The sequence below is a fragment of the Phodopus roborovskii genome, unplaced genomic scaffold (genome assembly GCF_943737965.1).
Source record: "Phodopus roborovskii unplaced genomic scaffold, PHOROB, whole genome shotgun sequence".
Taxonomy (NCBI): domain Eukaryota; kingdom Metazoa; phylum Chordata; class Mammalia; order Rodentia; family Cricetidae; genus Phodopus; species Phodopus roborovskii.
In genome coordinates, this window is record NW_026126433.1 from 27,064,774 (window position 1) to 27,088,843 (window position 24,070).

The window sequence follows — 24,070 nt, forward strand, 5'->3', positions numbered from 1 at the left end:
ATTCATCAGTGAAGCTGTCTGGCCTGGACTTTCCTTTGATGGAAGGCTTTTAAGTACTAATACAATTTCATTATTTTTTTTTTTATTGGTTTGCTCATGTATTCAGTCTTGGGGAGGTATGTTATGTCTAGGAATTCCTCCTTTCCTTGTGTATTATAATTTTTTATGTATTGCTACTAAATGTTTTGATTTGTGTAGTTATTTTTATCTGTCTATTAATACATCTTGTGAGGGTGCCAGAGCCTCAGGTTAGAGTTACAGTCTGAAGCTGCCATGTAGGGAGCTGGGAATTGAACTTGGGTCCTCTGGAAGAACAGTTAGTGCTCTTAACCTGAGTCATCTCTCTTTCTTCTTCTTCTCTCTCTCTTTTTTTTTTTTAACTACTTTTAAATTTACATTAGAAACAAGCTTTAAAAAAACATGTCAATCCCAGTTCCTTCTCCCTCCCCTCCTCCCTTGTCCCCCACCAATCCCCTACCTCATTCCCTTTCTGCTCCCCAGAGAGGGTGAGGCCTTCCATGGGGGATCTTAAAAGTCTGTCATATCATCTGGAACAGGGCTCAGGTCCTCCCCCATGTGTCTAGGCTGAGAGAGTATCCCTCTATGTGGAATGGGCTCTCAAAGCCCATTCCTACACTAGGAATAAAAATACCAATCCACTACCAGAAGCCCCAAATATTGCCCAGATATCCTGACATCAATGTTCAGGGGATGTGGGTCGGTCCTATGCTGGTTTCCCAGTTATCAGACTGGGGTCCATGAGCTCCCTCGTGTTTCGTCTCAGCTGTTTCTGTGGGTTTTACCAGCCTGATCTTGGCCCCTTTGGTAATCTCTCCTCCCTCTCTGCAACTGGATTCCAGTTCAGCTCAGTGTTTAGCTGTGGCTGTGTCTACTGCTTCCATCAGCTACTAGATGAAGGCTCTAGGATGGCATATAAGGTAGTCATCAATCTCATTATCAGAGAGGGCATTTAAGGTAGCTTCTCCACTAATGCTTAGATTGTTAGTTGGAGTCATCCTTGTAGATCTCTGAACATTTCCCTAGTGTCAGGTTTCTCATTAAGCCTATCATGGCTCCTCCTATTATGGTATCTCTTTTCTTGCTCTCCTCTGTTCTTCCCCCAACTCAGTCTTCCTGCTTCCTCATGTTCTCCTCTCCCCTCTTCTCTTCTCTTTCTCCTAACTCCCTCTCCCCTCCCCCACGCTCCCAATTTGCTTGGGAGATCTTATCCCTTTCCCCTTCTCTGGGGGACCATGTATGTCTCTCTTAGGGTCCTCCTTGTTTCCTTGTGTATTGTAGCCTGGTGATCCTTTGCTCTATGTCTAAAATCCATATATGAGTGAGTATGTACCATGTTTGTCTTTTTGTGACTGGGTTACCTCATTCAGGATGGTTTCTTCTAGTTCCATCCATTTGCCTGCAAATTTCAAAATACCATTGTTTTTGTCCACTGAGTAGTAAGTACTCCATTGTGTAAATGTACCACATTTTCTCCATCTATTCTTCAGTTGAGGGGCATCTAGGTTGCTTCCAGGTCCTGGCTATTACAAATAATATTGCTATGAACATAGTGAAACAGATGTCCTTGTATGAATGTGCATCTTTTGGATATATGCCTAAGAGTGGAATTACTGGATCTTGAGGTAGACTGATTCCCATTTTCCTGAGTAACTACCATACTGATTTTGAAAGTGGCTGTACAAGTTTGCACTCACTAGAAGTGGAGGAGTGTTCTCCTTTTTCCACATCCTCTCCAGCATAAACTGTCTTTGGTATTTTGATTTTAGCCATTCTGATTGGAATAAGATGGTATCTCAGAGTTGTTTTGATTTGCATTTCCCTGATGGCTAAGGATGTTGAACACTTTCTTAAGTGTCTCTCAGCCATTTTAGATTCCTCTATTGAGAATTCTCTATTTAGTTCTATACCTCACTTTTTAATTGGATTAAAATTTGTATATTTTGGAGATCAGCCCTCTGTCAGATGTGGGGTTGGTGAATATCTATTCCATCCTGTGGGCTGCCATTTGGTCTTGTCGACTGTGTCCTTTGCCTTACAGAAGTTTTTCAATTTCAGGAGTTCTCATTTATTAATTGTTGATCTCAGTGTCTGTGCTACTGGTGTTATGTTCAGGAAGCAGTCTCCTATACCAATTTGTTGAACAGTACCTCCCATTTTCTCTTCTAAGAGGTTCAGTGTGGCTGGATTTATGTTGAGGTCTTTGATCCATTTGGACTTAAGTTTTGTGCATGGTGATAGATATGGATCTATCTGCAGTCTTCTACACACCAGCATCTAGTTGTGCTAGCACCATTTGTTGAAGATGCTTTCTTTTTTCCATTGTATAATTTTAGCTTCTTTGTAAAAAATCAGGTGTTTGTAGGTGTGAGTGTTAATATCAGGGTTTTCAATTCAATTCCATTGGTCTACCTGTCTATTTTTGTTCCAATACCAAGCTGTTTCAGGACTATAGCTCTATAATAGAGCTTCAAGTCAGGGATGGTGATGCATTTGGAAGTTCTTTATTGTACAGGGTTGTTTTGGCTATCCTGGGCCTTTTGCTTTTCCATATAAAGTTGAGTGTTGTCCTTTCAAGGTCTGTGAAGATTTTGGGATTTTGATGGGGATTGCATTAAACTGTAGATTGCTTTTGGCAATTTTCCATTTTTACTGTGTTGATCCTACCTATCCAAGAGCATGGGAGATCTTTCCATTTTCTGGTATCTTCTTTAATTTTGTTCTTTATAAACTCAAATTTCTTATTATATAGGTCTTGCACTTGTTTGGTTAGTGTTACCCCAAGATATTTTATATTGTTTGTGGCTATTGTAAAGGGCGATGTTTCTCTGATTTCTTTCTCAGCCCCTTTATCATCTGTATATAGTAGAGCTACTGATTTTTTTTTTTTTTTTGAGTTAATCTTATATCCTGCCACTTTGCTGAAGGTGTTTATCAGCTGTAGGAGTTCCCTGGTAGAGTTTTTTGGGTCACTTATGTATATTATCATATCATCTGCAAATAGTGACAGTTTGACTTCTTCCTTTCCAGTTTGTATCCCCTTGATCTCCTTTTGTTTTCTTATTGCTGAAGCTAGTATTTCAAGTACAATATTGAAGAGATATGGAGAGAGTGGGCAGCCTTTTCTTGTTCCTGATTTTAGAGGAATCAAATTGAGTTTCTCTCCATTTAGTTTGATGTTGGCTGTTGATTTGATGTATATTGTTTATATTATGTTTAGGTATGTTCCTGTTATCCCTGATCTCTCCAAGACCTTTATCATGAAGGAGTGTTGGATTTTGTCACAGGCTTTTTCAGCATCTAGTGAGATGATCATGTGGTTTTTCTTTTTCAGTTTATTTATTTGGTGGATTACACTGACAGATTTTTTTGTTTGTTGAACCATCCCTGCATCCCTGGGATGCAGTCTACTTGGTCATGGTGGATGACTTTTCTGGTGTTCTTGGATTTGACTTGCCAGTATTTTATTGAGTATTTTTGCATCAATGTTCATGAGGGAGACTGGTCTGTAGTTCTCTTTCTTAGTTGTGTCTTTGTATGGCTTGGGTACCAAGGTAATTGTAGCCTTGTAAAAAAGAGTTTGGCAATGACCCTTCTGCTTCTATTTTGTGGAACAATTTGAGGAGTATTGGTATTAGCTGTTTTTTAAATTTCTGATAGAATTCTGCACTGAAACCATCTGGCCCTGGGCTTTTTTTTTTTTTTTTTTTTTTTTTGATGACTGCTTCTATTTCATTAGGGGTTATAGGTCTATTTAAATAGCTTTTATGTTCTTGATTTAATTTTGTTAAGTAATATCTATCCAGAAAATTGTCCATTTCCATTAAATTTCTGAATTTTGTGGAGTACAGGTTTTCAAAGTATGACCTGAAGATTCTCTGGATTTCCTCAGTGTCCATTGTTATGTCCTCCTTTTCATTTCTGATTTTGTTAATTTGCATTTTCTCTGTCTTTTGGTTAGTTTGGATAAAGGTTTGTTTATCTTGTGATTTTCTCAAAGAACCAACTCTTTACTACATTGATTCTTTGTGTTGCTTTCCTAGTTTTTACCTTATTGATTTTAGCCCTCAAACTGATTATTTTCTGGCGTCTACACCTCCAGGGTAAGTTTGCTTCTTTTCGTTTTAGAGCCTTCAGTTGTGCTGTTAATTCTCTAGTGTGACTATTCTCCGGTTTCTTCATGTGGGCACTTAGTGCTATGAACTTTCCTCTTAGCACTGCTTTCAAAGTGTCCCCTAAGAATTATGTTGTGTCTTCATTCTCATTGAATTCTAGGAAATCTTTAATTTCTCTATTTCTTCATTGACTCAGGAATGGTGCAATTGCACATTGTTCAATTTCCATGAGTTTGTAGGGTTTCTGAAATTTGTGTTTGTGTTGTTGTTGAAGTCTAACTTTCAAGCATAGTAGTCTGATAAGATACAGGGGGCTATTCTACTTTTTTTTTTTTTTTTGTACCTATTGGGGTTTGCCATATTGCTGAGTACGTGGTCGATTTTAGAGAAGGTTCCATGTGGAGCTGAGAAGAAGGTATATTCTTTTGTGTTTGGATGGAATGTTCTATAAATGTCTGTTAAACCAAATTGGGTCATAACTTAGTTAGTTATGACTATGTTAGTTCCCTTGTTTCGTTGTTTCTGTTTGGTGGACCTGTCTAGTGTTGAGAATGGGATATTGAAATCTCCCACTATGAGTGTGTGAGGTTTTATGTGCTATTTATGTTTTAGTAATGTTTCTTTTACAAATGTGGGTACCTTTGTATTTGGGGCACAGATGTTCAGAATTGAGACTTCATCTTGATGGATTTCTCTTGTGATGAATAAGAAATGACCTTCATTTCTTTTGATTGATTCTAAAGTCCAATTTGTTAGATATTAGGATTGCTACACCTGTTTGTTTTTTGGATCCATTTGATTGGAAAATCCTTCCCCAAGCCTTAACATCTGTCTTTGAAGTTGAGGTGTGTTTCTTGTATGCAGCAGAAGGATGGATTCTGTCTTTGTATCCATTCTGTTAGCCTATGTCTTTTTATAGGTGAGTTAAGATCATTAATATTGAGGGATATTAATGACCATTGATTGTCAATTCTTGTTTGTTGTGGATTTGTTGTTGTTGTTGGTATTGTGTGGGTTTTGCATTTCTTTTTTCATTCATTGGCATAAGCTATTCATGATAATTGCTAATGATTTTTTATGTTTCTATGGCATCAGCTGAATGCCTCTTTTCATTTTAAAATTATTTCTTTTAAAGAATTATTTTCATTTTATGTGGATGGGTATTTTGCTTGCATATATGTGTATATACCATGTGTGTGCCTCTGGTTGCTTGTGAGCCATCATGTGGGCGGTGGGAACAGATCCTGGGCCCTCTGTACAAATAGCAAGTGCTCTTAACCACTGAGCTCTCTCTCCCACCTGTTTTTTTTTTTTTTTTGAGACAGGATCTTACCATGTAGTTCTGGCTGTTCTAGAACTCACTATGTAGATCACACTGGCCTCAGACTCAAAGATCTGCCTGTCTCTGCCTCCTTGGTGCTTGGATCAAAGATGTGGGCTACCACCACCAGCTGCTTTTATTTTCATTTGTGCATGCACCCAGTTTGTGTGTAGGTGCACCAGTATGCATGCATGTCTATGTGCAATAGAATTTAAAAGACAGCCTTAGATACTGTTCCTCAGGGGCCATCATTTTTCTCTGAGACAGAATCTCACATTGGCCTGGAGCTTACAGATTAGGCTAGTTATGTCTCCATTTTTTGTCTAAAGACACTTTAAATCCCTTTGTTCATTTCTGCATTGGCTCACGAGTTATTTGAATGAAACTCATATCATTTCCATGCATTTGGTGTTTTTTTCCTCCTAGTTTTTATTGCTGATCTCTGAGTGTGTGTGTTTTGAGACCAGGTATTGCCATGTTTCCCAGCTGACCTCAAACACACAATCCTCCTGCTTGAGCCTCCAGAGTATCTGGGATTACAACCATGTACTGCCACGAACGCCTGACTTTTGTCAGGAATATTATGTTGTTATCAAAAAAAGATAATTGATATTGTTTTAAAATTTTTGATTTTTTAAAAAATGGATTATGGCTGCAGAGTTAGACTGCAACAGGATTGTTCATAGTCTAGTTCAGTGGTTCTCAACCTGTGGGTTGCAATCCCTGGGGTAGGGGGTAGGGTTGAATGACCCTTCCACAGAGGTGACCTGAGACCATCAGAAAACACAGATGTTTACATTACAACTCCTAAGAGTAGCAAAACCACAGTTAGGAAGTAGCCAGCTCTTGCTTGTTATTTCTTCTCTTGCAGTCTTGAGACCCTTCTCTTCCTTCTTTCCTTTTAGAGCTTATGTATCTTTTATCCTGGGCTAGATTCAGGAGGTTAAATTGACTAGTGACTTTGACTTGCCTTTATCCAGATGTGCCCATTTCTAGGCTCAGGGGTCTTTTGTGTTTCAATAAGCTTACTATGCCTCTTCTCCTAGCAACCCAAATATTTTCTTAAAGCTGTCACAAAGCTCCTGTAAACTTTCTCCATTATTATTTCCTTTCTTCCAACTGTGTGTGTGTGTGTGTGTGTGTGTGTGTGTGTATATATATATATATATATATATATATATATATATTTTTTTTTTTTTTTTTTAAAGATTTATGTATACAGTGTTCTGTCTGATGTCTGCCTGCACACCAGAAGAGGGCACCAGATCTCATTATAGATATTTGTGAGCCACCATATGGTTGATCAGAATTGAACTTAGGACCTCTGGAAAAGTGCTCTTAATCTCTGAGCCATCTCTCCAGGCCCCCCTCCCAACTGCATATTTTTTACATAACCATTTTGAAGCTCAGAGTCCCTTTACTATTTTATCTTCCCTGTTATGGCTTCTTTCTATTGCTTGAATTTTCCCAAATATTTTACTTTTAAAAGCTGCTTCCACCTGTGGTTATATTCTCTGAGTACTGAAAGGTTTGTGTTTTCTTCAACTCATTGAGTATCCTCATTCAGTTGCTATCAATGCTCATGTTTCTCCTTTACTGGTTGTTCTCATGTCAATTTCTCAATTTTATGAGGTGAGGCCATGCTCACCTCAATTTCTTCTTGGGGTAATGTGCACACTGAAGGACTAGGTATTTACTAAATATTTATTGTACTGTTTTTCATCTGGATTTGTTTGTGCATGTCTTTCCTGAATTTCTATGCTGGCTACCCGTCACCATTTCCACACTGGCTGGTTGATGCTGCTTAGGTTCCAATTTGCAGGGATTCTGTTGTTAGTGCATGATTGTTTCATTATAGAGGGTAGTCTATGCCAATTTATCCAGATATACTTACTCTTGGTGTGTTGCTGAGGAAGAACCAGGAGACTACTTAGCAAAAACAGTCTGTCTTCTCAAACTTCCCCGGGCTCTCTCTCTCTGTCTCTCTCCCCCCCTCCCCCCTCTGTGTGTGTGTGTGTGTGTGTGTGTTTTGGAGTAGGCCTGCATACTTTTCCCATAACTATGTGGCCCACAATGTGGCCAGGCACTGTGGCATTCTGTGTTACCACAGGCAGACTCACCACAGATGAACTATACCCCCAAGTCCTACGTCATAACTGTGGTCACTATTGATATTACATGTAATCTGAATAAACAGCTCATCAAGACCAACACAACACTGGGGTAGGACCAAGAGCTACATAGCTATAGATTGACTGCATATTGCTGGGGACTTGTGGCCCAAGATTCCTGCAACCAGCATAGGTGATGCTAGCTGCAATATTAGGCCATCATCCTTGGGTCCTATGTATTGAAGTCTTTCCTAAGGCTCTGTGTACAGGTGGGCCTGGGAATGGGGTTTCATTGATAGCAGAATTCCAGAGTGATGTCTTGTGCTTATTCTGACCTCTGTAACCAGGTACTTAAAGCACACTACACTGCCCTTGGCCTCCTAGACTAACGATAGCTTGGTTAAAACCTAGTTACATGACCACAGAGACCATAGCTGGCAGTGATGCAGGCCAACACGGATCTATCTTACCAGGGTTCAGGTCTCTTTTGGGTATCAGGGCAGTTTTAAAACCTGTGTGCACCTGCCAATCAATAGCTGTGCTGTCAGGCTGGAGGAGGGTTGTGGAGGAATTCCCTTCTCACAGTAAGTCACATTATCCCTGGATTTTACCATGGGTTTCACATCTAAGCCTAGTCTTAATGGGAATTAACTAAGGAGGGCTCCCTTCAGTAAGTGGGGAATGCCTCTGCTGGGCTGCCTGAAGTAGAAGAGGGGTATGGTGGCAAGGGAATATTTTGTCCAGTCTTTTCATTGTCATGCTAAAACAAAGCACTGTGGTCTCTCATTGGATTTCTTTAGCTGTTGGGTGTTTGGTACATGAACTTGCAATGTCTGTAGGGTGATGGTAATTGGAGTATCTTGTCTGCCACCTTGTTCTTTCCCACACTTTGTTTATCAAGGGATGAAAAGTACCCAGAATAGGTTTTACTGGTTGCCCAGGAAGGGGTGAAGAGCCCCTGTGATTTGAGAGAAGATCCAGCTTATTTTGGGTGCAGATACCCAGGAGTCTGGTTTATTTTGCCAATGGTTTCATAAAAATAACTTGTACTGTCTCCGGTTCATAAAATTAACGAAGCCAACTTCAGTGAAAGCCAAGTAATGTCGACTGAGCACATGGCAGGGACTCACTAAACATGTGTAAATCTTTAAGAATATAAAAACTATACAATGCCTTTGGGTGGGGGAAGTGAGAAGCTGGAAAATGAGTCAGGAAGGATAAGTTGACTGTTATTCTAATAACCTTTAACAAAGGTTGAATTAAAAAAAAAAACAAACACAACAAACAACCCAGAAAAAAGACAGATGAGTGAAAGTCCAAGGATTTCGGATGTGTCTGCAATGCTAAAAAGAGACACTGGGCTCCTGGAATTATCTAGGGTTACAGATTCGTCTGCTCTGTCCACTGGTTCACATGTAACTGCAGTGCTGTGTACTTGGCAAACCCACAGGCCACAGGCACACACATGCTGGCCCCAGGAAAGGGGTGTGACTCTCCAGTGGTTCATACCCATTTACAGCCTAGCTGGATGGCTTGGAAACCCCATTACCGTAAACTTTTCAGTCTTCAGGGAAAGAGGAAGACAGAAGGGCAACAACAAAATGAAAGGCAAAGCCTTTCCCTCTTTTCATTCCGGACACATTCCTGTCAGGGTCAGTACTAATCTACCCAGCACCAGCAGGAAGGGCTGTGCTCAGGTTCAGGGCAGCCAGGGCACTGCTGCTCTTCAGCACACAATTCCACAGGGTCTCACTTAATAGTTGAGATTCTTGTGTAAGAGAAGACAAAACTTGCTGCCTCAATTCCATCATTTTACAGCCATACCCTGAAAAAAATCAAAGCTATTCAAGATTATTTTAGTTTTAGGGGCAGGGTCTCTCTCTCTCTCTCTCTCCTTTCTCTCTCCTCTCTCTCTCTCTCTCTCTCTCTTTCTCTCTAGCCCAGGTGGCCTCCAACTCACTATGTAGCCAGGGCCTGCCTCAAACTAATAGCAACTCTCCTGCCTCAGCCTCCTGGGTGCTGGGGATTATAGGTATAGCCCACTCACTATGCCTGGCTTCTTAAAATATTGCTTTTGAATTTAGTAAGTTATGTTTTTCTTTTAGTTTTTTAAAAGATCTATTTATTACGTATACTGTGCTCTGCCTGCAGGCCAGAAAAGGGCATCAGATCCCTTTATAGATGGCTGTGAACCACCATGTGGTTGTTGGGAAGTGAACTCAGGATCTCTGGAAGAGCACTCAGTGCTCTTAACCTCTGAGAGGTTTCTCCAGCTCCCAATGATGTTTTTCTAATTCACCACTGTAAGTTGTTTGTGCTTAGCCCATACATGTATTAGTGCTAAGAGGAATAATGATCAGGAATCCAAGACACCCAGAGAGAAAGGCACACAGTGACAAAGCACTCAGCAGTGACAAGTCAGCAAACTGTTGGAAATCAGAGCTTGTAATAATGAAAAAGGCCAGAGTTTTGTAACCAATCACTTATTTTCTTTTAAAAACACATAAGCACATTGACTTTTTGCTTTTTACACCATCTAGAAACTATAGAACAGTACCACATTGTGCATTTAGTCTACTTATCCAGAAGGGATATCCACAGGTCATAAGAATTCTACCCATATAAGAAGGAAAAAGGAGACAGCTAATAGCATAGTCACAGATACGACGTGAGTCCAAGCAAGCATTGATTCCTTGACGTCACCTTTTCCATTCACCAGAGTGGAGAGTAGGAAAGAAAGCAAGGGGCAAATGGGGCGAGAGTCACCCACAGAGGACTAATCACAATCCATAGTTACTCTTGACAACTATATCTCAGGGAGTCACAGGACAGCATCATCTGACCAACACAGTGTGTGTGCGTGTGTGCATGTGTGTGTGTGTAAAACACAGTACAGCCAGAGGGTTTGAAAGGAAAATAACAAGTTTTACCCTATTTCCTTCCTACTCTTCATTGATACAAGCTTCCCCACAAAATGAATCTTTACAATGTAATAAAGCTTCAAGGGTTTTGTTCTTTTTGCAACTGAAATAGGAGAGGTTTACACTTTTACCTTAACAGTTTGAAACAATAACAATGTCACAAGCACTCTTTCTCCCTGTCCACAGCACACTAGTGTTGCTAAGGATGACAGAAGAAGTGCAGGCAAGAACTTTTGGGATAGTGTTTGAGAGACAGTGAGGCAGGACCCTGCCCTTTCTCACAAGTCCACATGAGTCCAACAGTGCTGCCGGCTGCCCTCTGACTTGTGGTGGTTCACACGGACAGGCATCAAGTAGAAATTAAGTTCAAAGGTACACAAGAAGAGACTCAATCAATAGACACTGAATCCAAGGCAAACAACAGGTCATTTGATTGTCCTCCATAGGTGGATGGCACCATTAAAAACAAAAACAAAAAACAAACAAACAAACAAACAAAACAACTGAAGCTGGTTCAATAAAATAAACCGAAGGTTTGCTATAAGGAAACATATTCAGTTGTAAATTGAAATGACTCTCCACACTTGAGGGAAACTCATCTTGTCCCCCTGATTTCCTCATCCATCATAAGAAAATATACTCCGAAAGTTGTTTCTAGGGGGCAACTCAGTATTGGTTTTGAAAGTTCATGTGAGAAAGGTATCAGGGACCACACCCAGCAGCACCTCTTCTCCTTCAGGCAAATGTTTGTTCTGTGTAACTTCAGATCTCAAATCTAATGAGATGCTTTTGCTTTTTTGCTATTATTTATTGAGTAGAGCGTGGTTAATGCCGGCTAGAAGGCTGATTTGCCACACTGCATACCACAAATGCATGCTACAATACAGTCAGCTCTATCTCACATATCCAAGTGTTCTGACATCGTATAAACTTGAAATAGGCAGGTTGGGAGCTTTAAGACTTAATATCATGACTGATACCAGAAATGCAGAAATCCATTGGACCAAGAAGAAAACAGATTACCGTTTTCAAAATGCAATCTGAGTTTCTATTTTCACCTGGTCATAATGCCACTGGCATATTAGACTAGAGAAAAGTATGGTTTCTGTAGTTGAGGGAGAGCAAGATTCAGCATGATCAAGTCTAAGAAGTTTTCTTAATTTTAGACACCAGAGCATATTGTTTACAATAAGAAGTATCTATTAAGAGGGAGGCAAATTTTACTAAACTAGTAAAAGAATGACAACCTAAAACACATCAAGGAAAAAGTGTAATCACTTCAGAGAATCCCAAGGGTTTAATATAATCATGTCACAGATAGTGTTATTTCTAAATTCCTTCCCTTAGAATAAGAAATATCTGCAGTTACTTCTTGGAAAAACTGAATCTGGGTATAAAGAACTATTCTTAAATGACACAAAATGACAGGAAATGGAGGTACAGAGGGATGGAAAAGTCACGTGATTTATGCAGTGCCCCGTTGCTGCTGTCAAGTCCTCTGTCACCTCCAAAATTCTTTTCCTCCCCTCCAACTCACTGCCAATGTGTTTCTGTGTGACTCGGTTCCACACTTCCAGTGCTTTAGGTCCATCCGTTCAGAAACTAGGGAACCATGTTGGAGAGACACCACCTATGAATAAGCAAGTCTGCTAAAACAGCAGAGACCTCATTCAGAGTCTTGGGGAGTCCTGGCTCCCAGGGGGTGGGGCTCTTCTAAGAGTTCATCCAGGTTCTTGCTGAGTTACTGGCATTCTCTCACACTGTATCCCTAATCTAAAATTAAGCAGCTTGTGCAAGGAGTCTAATAATTGGGTGCTGGAGACAAAAAGCCTACATATGTCATGTGACTGTCACACCAAACTATCAGATGACTTCCTCTCTTATCACACCACTGTCTCTGTATGAGAGGATACCATCAATGGTCTATTGTCCTGGCATGACAGCTTCTGGTATAGGCATTCATTTGTTATGAGGAAACTGCTAATAGCTCTTTGAACTCCATTTTTTTAATCTACATAGTATAAAATCAAAAACAGACTTTATTCTCTATTTTATTTCTTTTGGGAGTATTTTAAGTGCTATTAAAATTGGAGTCCTTTTCAAATACAGTTAATGGTACTAGGGCCACAATCACGTGAAGGATTACCTTTGGTTAGTCTGTAACATGACTGTGGTATGGATTCACTTCTACGATTTCCATCAGGAGTTTCTGGGCACAGGATTACCCAAGTGAACATTAGCAGGACATAGTGCTCACAGTGCCTAGGGCAGATGAAAGTGAGGAGAGAAAAATGCACATTGCCTTTTTCAAAGGAAAAACCATAATGCATATTTGTTTCCCAAATTCTTTGGATGAAGTAATCTTTTTAGGGGGAGATGAAGCTGGAGTATGTAAATAAGTACTGGGCAACTGCCGTGGTAAGCTGGATAGTGTGTAAGCCTTACTTTTGACTAGTCAACAGGACAGACATCAGAAAAGGAATACACTCTATCACTGCATTATTTATGAAATGAATAATACTGATTAGGGCCTGGAATCCCAATAGGTGGAGATTTCTTGTTAACTGACACAAAAACATCAGAAGTCAACTGTGTCAGTTTGTGTGTGTTGCCAAGAAGACAACAATTCATATGGCTCTGGATACACAGTGCCACTAATTTTATTTGTATAAGAAATGACTTGCTACTGGACTTTCCTATATATTCTTAATAATTGCTGCTATTAGCCCTGAGACCAGTGAAATCTACCACCTGCTTTAAAGTGCAAAAACCTAGGTTAGGAAAGAAATTTCTAAATAGAAATAATGCAACCTTTAATCTACCAAGGGTCTCTAAATTGTTACCACTGATTATTATAAAGTATATGGTTTATTTAAAGTTTTTTTTTTAAATAAATGTTTGTTCTTTAGTGTTGGGACAAGGGACATGCTTGACAAATCACAAAAAGCAACAGAACCTATAACATTGTATGTGCTTTCGGGGGTATGTATGTATGTATGTATGTATGTATGTATGTATGTATGTGTTAAAAATCTCAATTCAGAAAGAAGAAAAAAAATTGTACCCTGTCAAAATAAAAATCAAAGAAAGTATTTCTAAAAGGAAGTTAATGGGTGAGTTGGCAGAATTTTAGAAGCGCAGTAACTTTAATGAGTAAGGGTTATGATACACAGGAGGGGCTAATGACAAAGGGGAGAACTAGAGGGCAGCAGCCATGTTTTAAAACAAAGTAAGTGTTAACTACTGTCTTCCTGGTCACTGTGTCTTTGTCTAAAGTTAAAGTGAAAAGGCCTAACTGAATGGACTCTGCTGAATCTCCTGTGGGACTTTCATCTAGATCTGAGGGGTGGGGGCATTAATGCAGACTTTACTTCTTCCTGGTATTTATATTAATTTTATTAAATAATGACCCCCCCCCATGCTGGAGAGAAAACCTAAGGTCTCAAGAACGCCAGGCAATCACTACTATCAATGATCCATACCCCTAGTCTTGAAGAATACGAAATTTGATACCAAAGAAAGTCAAATGCTATATGTTTTTAGGTTTCTCTAGAGAATTTGGGAAGAAAGGGGATGAGATAAAGAAGTAAAAATGGGTATTTATAGTCTGAAATTTCTAAGAAATACAATTTTAAAAGTATGACGAGGTTTAAAAGCAGGTTTCTATGGTGGGAGGTCATAAAATCCAACATTCACCTTTAATACTGCTGGGCTTATGGCTTGCCAAGGTTTGCTGTTGTCAGTGTAATCTGAAGGATGAAGGATTTGTTCTATATGCTCAAAAGTACACTCGCCACAAAAGACTTTTAATTTGATCAAATTCTGGCTAAAGTAGATGACACCAGAAGGGGAAATAATCAATAGAGCTGTGAAGAGTCTGAAATGGGCCGGTCTTTCCATCCAGTCAGTAAACTTAGACTACAATTCTCCCACACGCAGAAGCACACAGTAGAATTTCATTGCAGACTGGAATATGGGCAGATGTATCCTGCACCTGTTCCTGAAGACACAACTATTAGAACCTTTCTTCTGAATGTCTACTAGTGGGAAGCAAGTGGGGTGCCAGGTCATGACAGTAACATTTGGGGCTCCAGAGTAGTAACTAAAAATTTAGCAATAAAACTTTTGGCTTAAAGTTAAAAGGAAAGAGTAAAAGTCAAACTGGTACAAGTTGTTTCCTGAAAGAGGTATGTGGGCTTGACCCCCCCAAATGTCATCTACCCTTAGTTTCTCCTGCCTCCCTTCACAGGAGTAGTATCATTCATCTATGGTTAAGTTTCATAAATAATGAGAAGACCAAATGTAACAAATACATCATATTCCCCACCCACCCCAAACCCTCCCCAAATGAGAAAACCCACGACGTCAAATTAAAAAGTAGCTTCGTGGAGGGGGCTGCTGCTCCAAGCTGCACTTTCCCTGCAAGTGCTGCCAGGGCCTCTATGCTGGCTAGGAAGGGAGGGAAAACTCTCCACAGAAACTGACAGAAAATTTAAAAACCAGGGTCCGGTTTCAAACAGTCAAAACCGGGCCAGGTGTAGGCTGAGTTACGTCCATGCCGTCCATCAGAGGCCTCCTTCCAATGCCTGTTCTTCATCCGGATGGGCATCTGTGTCTTTGTGATTGTAAACAATCCATAAGATATTAGGTTTTTGTTCCTTAAAACATCCTCTGATTGGCAAAATGAAGTATTTGTTTTAAAAATAGAAAATGAAGATTAAACCAGAAGAAAAGAAAAGAAACACAGTGAGCTTGCTCGGAGTCCATAGGACCCGATCTGAAGAGCCCGGGAACGTGTTCTGTTTTCTCCTGTTCTCAGCTGGAAAAAGGTGCTGGAGGTTGCGTTGGTCAAGGGAAGAATTGTAGAGTAGGAAACCAAGGATGTTAATCTAGACTCCAGAGAATTCAAGTGTTAACTTCATCATCTGTGTCTTCTATCAATACCTTAGTGTCTCGAGCCTTGGATCTAGGGTAATGAGAGGAAATAAACATGTAACTGACCACATACAGTGCTCTTTCTGTGTTCATGCTTACCACCATCAAGCATGTATCCTATACAGGACGTGTCTACTGGAGAAGGTGAACAAGCAGGAACACAGTGGGTTATGTTTAAATGTCAGAGTTTGAGTACTAACCACGCAATGATAATGCAGGGGCCTCAGTTAAACTGTTAGCACTGCTGATTGCCAATCAGCACAAAATGATCAGTTACTTAGGACTCTGTGTGGAGATTCTTGTATGTATAAAAATGGGATTAAGTAGCTGGGTGGTGGTGGTGCACACCTTTAATCCAGGCACTCGGGAAGCAGAGGCAGGGGAATCTCTGTGAGTTCAAGCACAGCCTGGTCTACAGAGGGAGTTCCAGGACTGCCAAAGGTGTTACACAGAGAAACTCTGTCTTGAAAAACAAAAACAAATAAAAAAAGGGATTAAGTAACATGAAAATGTTCTGCAACTCGTTACCCCAAGTGTGAAGGTAGTGTCTGTGAAAGGAGACTTATTCTCACATGGCAGACGGAGAAACTGACATTCAAAGGGCTAAGGATGTGCTGCAGCTGCAGGAATCAATGTCTCAGACTCAGGTCTCACTATAGATTCCCTGAACTTTCTGTAGCATAAACCCATTCCTCTAAATATCATCCTCTGGTTGCAATCCAGTTTCCCCTTCAACACCTGAAATGAACTAATCTGGTGCCAAACACTTCTGAAACAGAACGTGTGTTTAGACTGCCCTCTGCTGGTGTCTCTGAGAGTTTCACAGGGAGGAGCTCCAGCCAGCCGGCATTTTCTTCAGCTGGTTGAGACCCCTCTCTTAACTGCTCAACAGCACCCCTTACCTCCACCCAGCCTGTCAATGCCTTCCTGGACACAAGCATCCCGAACCCTGCTGACTCAATGTTCTTCTGGATGACTTCCCTGTTGACTTCTGCTGTTTTACTTTTCTTCTTGCCTAAGACTCAGCTTACTGTTTTTTCTCTTCTCTACTCTTTCTTCCCAGATCTCTAACTAAGCTTGGCAGTACTTTTGCTTCCCCATGCTCACTGGGCACCTTCTGCTTACTTCCTTCTTGTTCCTTTTAGTCCGACTTTACCTCATTGTGCCGAGGGGTGTGTGGTGTGGTGGTGTGGTGGTGTGTGTGTGTGTGTGTATTTCAGTCATTAGAATCTCCTTTCACATCTCTAGTCTTTGAAAGAACATGTTTCTTTCTTGCCTACAAGACGAAGCTTGCAGTTTTCAGGCTTTGGCTCTTTGCTTCTTTGTTTTTGAGACAAGGTCAAGTGTACACCAGACTGGTCTTGAGCTTGCTATGTAGCCAAGGATAAGCATCAAGCGATGCTCTTGCTTAAACTGTCTAAATGCCCTGCTAGTCTTTGGCAGTTCAGGTGAGTCCACCCAATTATATTTTCTCACTGTAGCTCTGGACACACACTTTTCCTTTCCACTCTTCATTTCCACTTGTAGTCTTATCCAAACACCACCTTATCTTCACAAAACTGTTCAACTTGTCTGTTTCATTCCAGTCTACTCTGCTATCTGTTCTCTCTAAATGTCAATGACTACTAGTGTATGTATTTCTATTTGCTGGGTTCTTTTTATGATGATTCTGAGTCAGTTTCACAACTCCTCCTCTTTTTTTTTTTTTTTCCTCTTCAAGATAGGGTTTCTCTGTGTAGTTCTGGCTATCCTGGAGCTCACAGACATCCATGTGCCTCTGCCTCCCAAGTGCTGGGATTAAAAGTGTGTGACACCACTGCCTGTCGAATTATTCTTCTTAATCTCCCTTTGAGCTACGTACATTCCAAAGTATAGAAGAGTGGTAACAGAGAAATTCAAGAGCTTGGTCAAGGTTACAAAAATGATAGGATTTCTAAATGAACTTGAAGGTTATTTGTATACAAAATATACCATATCCAAGAATCAAGTGAATAATTTTCCAACATTTTTTCCTATGTTCTTTTATATTCCCAGTTACACTGACACTTGTCTGATGTACTCATGAAGACATTCCAGAAGTTGATCATATGGAGTAGTTTGTTACTACTACTGTCTGGAGAGGAAGCATGGCTGAATATAAGCAACTTCTGGTTCAGTCTAGGAGCTTCTTAGCTAACGTTACCCTATGTTAAAGACCAAAGGAATACTCTACTCAGCAGTGGAGGCTATACATACTGGGATGCGAGGCGAGGCCGACGCAGGGATATGCTCTGGTTGTACTTCCATGACCGGTTCTTCTGACGGTTTCGCACCCCATCATCCTGGTCCATCATCTGCTCAAGGAGTGTCTGATCATCTGCATTCAGTGGGGCTACAGAGATGTCCCGCACGGCACGGAATTCACCACAGTTATTTAGATGCTCATTCTCCAGGCGGAAGAAGTTCCATACAAATCGCCTACGCAAAATAGGGTAAATACATCCAAGTTAAGATCTGAAGATATTGCTACCTCTAAATTTCCAGGAGGCTCAAGTTCCTATTCATCAAGAAAACAAAAACAAAGCAATTATTACAGGCTGGAATATCAATCAAAAAGGGCTAGGGAGATGATGGTTCAATCAGTAAAGCACTTGTCTCATAAGCATGAGGATATGAGTGTGGAAACCCAGAACCCATGTCAAAAGCCAGGCACAGCGGTGTGCATTCATAATTACAACAATGGCAGGACGGACGGCAGGTGGACTGGACCAGTAGAGCAGCTCAGCCAACGCAGTGAAGTTCCAGGCTGATGAAAGACCCTTTCTCAAACAAAAGGTGGAAGGCACCTGAGGAATGACAATGAGTTTGCCCCTGACCTTCACATGTACCCCCACTCCCCTGACACACACCTACACAATAAATAAAATGAAAGGGAAAGATGGGAGAAAGTCAACAAGATTGCCTTTTGGAATATAATATTTCTCTTTACCCACTAAGTATTTACTGAATGCTTATTAAAAGGAGGAAATGACCCTGAATGGCACAGATACAGTCTCTGCCTGTATTTCAGTAGTGAAATCAGCTGTTAGGTGCTCTGCAGACTACTGAGCAGAAAAGAAACAGAGTGCCCTGCCATAAGACTGGTTAGGGAACTGACTTTGACAGGCAGAAGGCATCCAAGAAAAGTGTGAATGATACAAAGAGGCAAGTCATAGGAAACTCAGGGAGACAAGGATCTTAGGCTGGGGGAACAATAGGATATATACCTTTTGATTCATATATATATATATATATATATATATATATATATATATATATATATATATATATATGAATAGAAGCAAGGTCTGTGGGTCCAGAGTGGAAAATTGTGGTTAAAATGGGAGGAAATAAGATGGGAGAGTCAGAAGAGGACCCATCCCTAGAGATATGAAGCCCAGGTTTCACAGTGAGGGGTCTGAGGAGACTGACATGATTTTCTCTAAATGGATAACTCTATTGATGGAAGAATGAGTGGACTAGGGGAGAAAAGAACAGATAAAGACCAGTTACAATGCTGGGAAAGAGGATGATGACAGTAAGAGCGGATGGTGATGGGAAGCAAGAGGCTAGAAATCTACAAAGATGAAGCTGACAGGACTTGTCAAGTGGTCTGAGTGAAGGGTGACATCATTTATTAGGACCAAAGAAGTAAATTTCTTCCTGTTAGGATGGAGCTACCCAGTCATTAGATCCCCAAGTGGAGAATTCAGTAGGCAGATGGACACAGTGAGCCTGGAGATCAAGGCAGAGTTTGGGGCTGGAGTCAGCAAAAGGGCCTATTTCAAATCACAGGCTTTGGGAATAAAATGATTAGAAGAGATGAGTGCAGAGTACCATCCCAACACTTACAGTCCGGGAAGAGGAAGAAAAACCAACAAAGGAGTTGAGAATTGAGAACATAGTCCCTGAGAAGCTGAGCGAAGACAGAGCTCTGCTGGATAAATAAAGAGAGCTGAAGGCAAGAGTTTTCCAAACAGCATAATCCAGGAGCTTCAACTCTGGAAGACTGTCTAGAGTCTAATCATGGCTCCACCACTTACTAGCCATAAAGATGATGGATGAGTTTCTTTACCTATGCCTCTCTTGTCACTGGGAAATAGGCTAACACTGGAACTTCACCCTGGCTGTGCAGGCTGAGGGACAGTGACAAGTATAACTGATACCACAGCGGGCAGATCAAGATACAGCCCTTAGCCACTGCTTCCACCATGCCTGCCTGCTGCCATGTCTCCTGCCCCTGGCCACATGCTGACACTCTGAAGCAGAGGCTCCAATTAAACACTGCCTTTTACAAGCTTCACACTAACAGAACAGTAACTAAGGCAAATATTAACCCTTAATTCATAGAATGATCCTAAATTTTGAAGTATTAACCTTCTAGATGCTAATGGACTCACTGGCTAATGTTGTGTTCAGGATTTCTGCAGCAATGCTGCAAAACAACACAGTGATAGCACAAGGTCTTTCTGGGAATATTCTTGGAGGTTCAGATGTCTGTCATACTAGCCTCATACTCCTTTTTCATCCCTCTCCTTTGAAGTGCTTTTCAAAAACAAACAAACAAAAAACCAACAATAACAACAACAACAACAACAACAACACAAATGGTTAAAAATTTACTTCAACTATTTGGAAGAATTTCTGGGTCTGGAGTTTTCTTTATGGAAAATATTCAGATATTGATTTAAATTTTGGTGCTTTCAAAAATACAAATTTCTTAGATTTTCTATTTTCTTACTGATTATGGTAAACTATTTCACCAAATGGCACTTACAGTCAGTCTCTTAAAAAACCTTCAGAACTTCTCCTGCACTAGGGATGGGATGCAGAGTTTTACACATGTCACTCACCACATCCCAGACTTCTTCAGGGTTTCTGGAAGCTGTAGCTTCTTCCTCCCACTTTCTCTAGATTAGTCTTAAGTAAGCACTTCATTGAATATTACTCTTTTAAAGAGTCTGATTTTGTTAATATTCTCCACTGCACATTTGTTTCTAGGCTGGTAATTTCGATTCTATGTTTCCTTCTTTGGGTTTGATTTGCATTTTTAATTTTTTTCTAAAAATTTCTAAAGCTTTCTACTTTTCTGATACATACATTTACAGTTATATTTCCAGTGGCTTTTTAGTTGTATTTTCATTTTTTTTTTTTTGCTATTACTTTCAATTTCAGTCTATTAAAAATATTTTAGCCAGGAAGTAGTGGTGCATGCCTTTAATCTCAGCACTCGGGAGGCAGAGGAAGGTGGATCTATCTCTGTGAGTTCAAGGCTGGCCTGGTCTACAAAGTGAGTTCTAGGACAACTAAGGCTGTTACACAGATAAACCTTGTCTGAAAATCAACAACAAGAAATTTTTATAATTTCTGTTACAATTTTAACTTTAACTCCAGGGCATTAGACATCGCAACGGTCTGAATCTCAAGTGTCCCCAAAGGCTCATGTGTTGAATCTTTCCAGTCTTACTTCGAAGGCTGTGGAACATGCAGGAGGTGGGGCCGGGCAGAGAAGGTCACTTGGAATCTTTGAAATGTATACCTGCCCCTAGTTCTGGCCTCCGTCTTCTGGTCCTGGTCCACTATGATGGACAAGTCTCCACCACATGCTATGTCATCATGCCCTGCCATACCACCCCGGCCATGAACTCAAGTTTCTCTGAAACCTTTCTTTCCACCCTGTACCTGTTGCTTATCTTTCACAGTGGAAAACTGATGGGTACAAACATGTTTTGGTTCATTTCTTAATGTCTGATATTTTTAAACCTATCTTTTCATGATTTCATAATAATTTTTGAGACAGAGACTCACTGGCTGGTCGAGTACTCTCTATGCAAACCAGGCTGGCCTTGAACTCACAAGGAGATATACTTGCCTCTGTCTCCTGAGTGATTGGATTAAAGGTGCACCACCCCATGCCCAAACAAATTTTATTACATTTAATCATCTTCTTTGTATTTGTGTGGGCACGAATGCCATAGCTCATGTGCGGAGGTCAAGGAGAACTTCCTTCTGCCATCTGGGTCCCAGGATTGAACTCAGATCATCAGACTTGGTGGCGGTAAGAGCCTTACCTGCAGAGTGAACTTGCGGGCCCAGTACTGGGCATCTTTTAATAGAATCCTTGATAGATTGTTCAAAGGTTTGCTTACCGGAAAACCTCAAGGGGAGCAAAGACAGTAGCAATGATGTCCCCAACATGAGGTTGAAAAGTTGTAGCAGTAATAGAGATTTGGATAGTCCAAGCAAAGCGCAGTATCACATCTTCTATGATGGCACAGTAGTAGTAGGCCTAAGAAATACAAGCAAATAGAGTATGTTTCTCATCACTTTTCTCACCAACGACCCCTACATCAGCTATTAAGACCCACAGATGTCTCACTAACAGATATATGGGGGAAATGTTTACATAGGGTTTAGTTTCCCTAAATAGTGTTGAATGTAATACTGAGTTTCAGATATCACTTAACAAGTATAGTTTATGCCCACAATGTACACTAGACTCCCTTCTAAGTTAAATGAGAAACCTGATCAACTGAGGTTACATTCTAGGAGAAACATGGTAAGACAATGACTAAGTCACTAATACTAAAGGACATTAGCACATTTATTAATTGTACCATTTACATTTTCAATTTTTTTAATCCCATGTATAGTACAAGTTTTATCTTGTTTTTTTTTATGTTGATAAATCAAATGAGGCTTAGTTTTCACAAACATGGCTGAACATAAGAAATAATATTCAACTAATTCATTTTAATTACCCAAGTCTTAAACACAAAAACTGCCATGGATTTACTTATTATTAAGCAAAATTAGCACTTCAAAATGTATTTAAAGGCTGTGGCATTTTGGTACCTAGAACTGCTATTACTAAGCTGTAGTATTCACTTAAATTACTTTTAGAAAGTATTGTTCTTTTATGTGTGCAAGTGTTCACTGGCAAGTATGTATGTGTACTGTGTGTATGCCTGGTGCCTTTGGAAGCCAGAAGAGGACACTGAGTTCCCAGGAACTGGAGTTACAGGTGGTTGTAAGCTGCAGGGGGTGTTGGGAACTGAATGCAGGTCCTCTCCAAGATCAGTAAGTGTTCTTATGCACGATGCCATCTCTACAGCCCTGTTTAATTTTAACGAAGCCTATGAGTCACCATTAGCCGGCTACTAACAAGAACCAATAATTGATCCCTGTACTTCCTCTTTTCCCTTCCCCAGAGACAGACATTTATAACTGCCTATTCCATTTGCCCTCTATAATTTTAAATAACGTGTTTAATGTTTTGACTAATACATTTTAGACATTATCCACCAACTGATTAGTTTTTAAATTAAAAAATTTAAAAGTTAGTATACAATAAGCAAAAGGCTTCAGCAGGGCATTGTCAGTCTTCAGTCTCACTCACCCCCTGCCCCCTCCCCTCTGCTTCCCCAACAACAGCTCTTACACACACACACACACACACACACACACACACACACACACACCAATCTAGGTTCCCCATGTGAGAGAAAGCCAGCACGATTTTTGTGAGGACCATGATAGGATTTTATAATGAAGATTTACTGGACTTCACAAATGGTTACTTCACTTTTTTTCTTATAAATTTGCAATTACAAGGTAGGAAAGTATATACTTTATTTTCTGTGGCACTAAAATATAATATAATGAAGAAACTGAAAGATTCTACTCACTAATTTCATTACATAGAAAATAGTAAATAAGAACTCATTTTACTAGAAAACAGACTAATTTATGTAAAGACACAGTGAACTAAAGTAACCAGCTTTAAAAATAAATGTAGTGCAGTGTTCACCAAACATCACAAGCAGTAATAGGAAGCACACATGGTGAACATACAAGTAGCTTTAACTGAATTCATGCCTACTCTGAATATTGACAGTCTTCTCCTTTTTTAAAATGACACTAGGGATTAATCTGTGTATTGACCCTGTTAGTGCTTTATCAGCATGACTCTGGCCCCATCCCATTCATTTTCCTCTTAACTGAGAATTATAAAAATGTTTAATGCCTCAATCACAGCATTCTTTACTCAATACTACACAATCATATACTTTCCAAAACACAAATTTGATGCAATGGTGACATTTTGGTATAGGATAAAATACTATTGACTTAATCTATATGTTATCCATAACAGAACTTTAGGACTGAGAATATATCAAGAGCTAATGTAGTCTACAGTCTTATCTTTGAGAATCCCCTGCAGTCTGGCTGACTAAATAGCTTAGTTAGTGATACAAATGGGCCTGGAATACACATACCCAGGTTCCCAGCTCATTGTTTAATTTTTTTTCAAGGTCTAATCATGGTATTTGCCTTTACTAAATTATCTGTGCAAAGATACTTTTTTTCCTGATTGGGTTGGTACTAACAAATACTCATTGCACTAGACAACAGGATCTATGCAGTCTGCCGTCCTTTCCCCATGGGTGTTCAGAAAGCTGCCTTTTCAGTCAAGTACGTAGCCACTCATTCGGTGTACACAAGTCTGCTACACACCAAGAATTATTCTGAGCAGCAAGGAATATGAACACCCAAGCATAATTATAACATAATGGGAAGATTATAAAGTTAAGGGAAGACCATTTGAGATTAAAAAAAAAAAAGGGAGAG

At 40.1% G+C, this 24,070-nt stretch overlaps 1 protein-coding gene across 1 annotated transcript in view; it reads right to left on the reverse strand.

Moving 5' to 3' along the window:
- Nucleotides 1-14,271: 14,271 nt before the first annotated feature.
- The window catches only part of Xpr1 (xenotropic and polytropic retrovirus receptor 1), a 138,923-nt gene continuing 129,124 nt past the window's right edge, over nucleotides 14,272-24,070 (reverse strand). The window contains exons 13-15 of the mRNA XM_051186007.1: nucleotides 21,589-21,728; nucleotides 17,657-17,878; nucleotides 14,272-15,452 (exon numbers count right to left, since the gene is read on the reverse strand). Coding sequence (XP_051041964.1) covers nucleotides 15,392-15,452; nucleotides 17,657-17,878; nucleotides 21,589-21,728 — 423 coding nt within the window. The 3' untranslated portion in view covers nucleotides 14,272-15,391. The remainder of the gene's footprint in view (nucleotides 15,453-17,656; nucleotides 17,879-21,588; nucleotides 21,729-24,070) is intronic.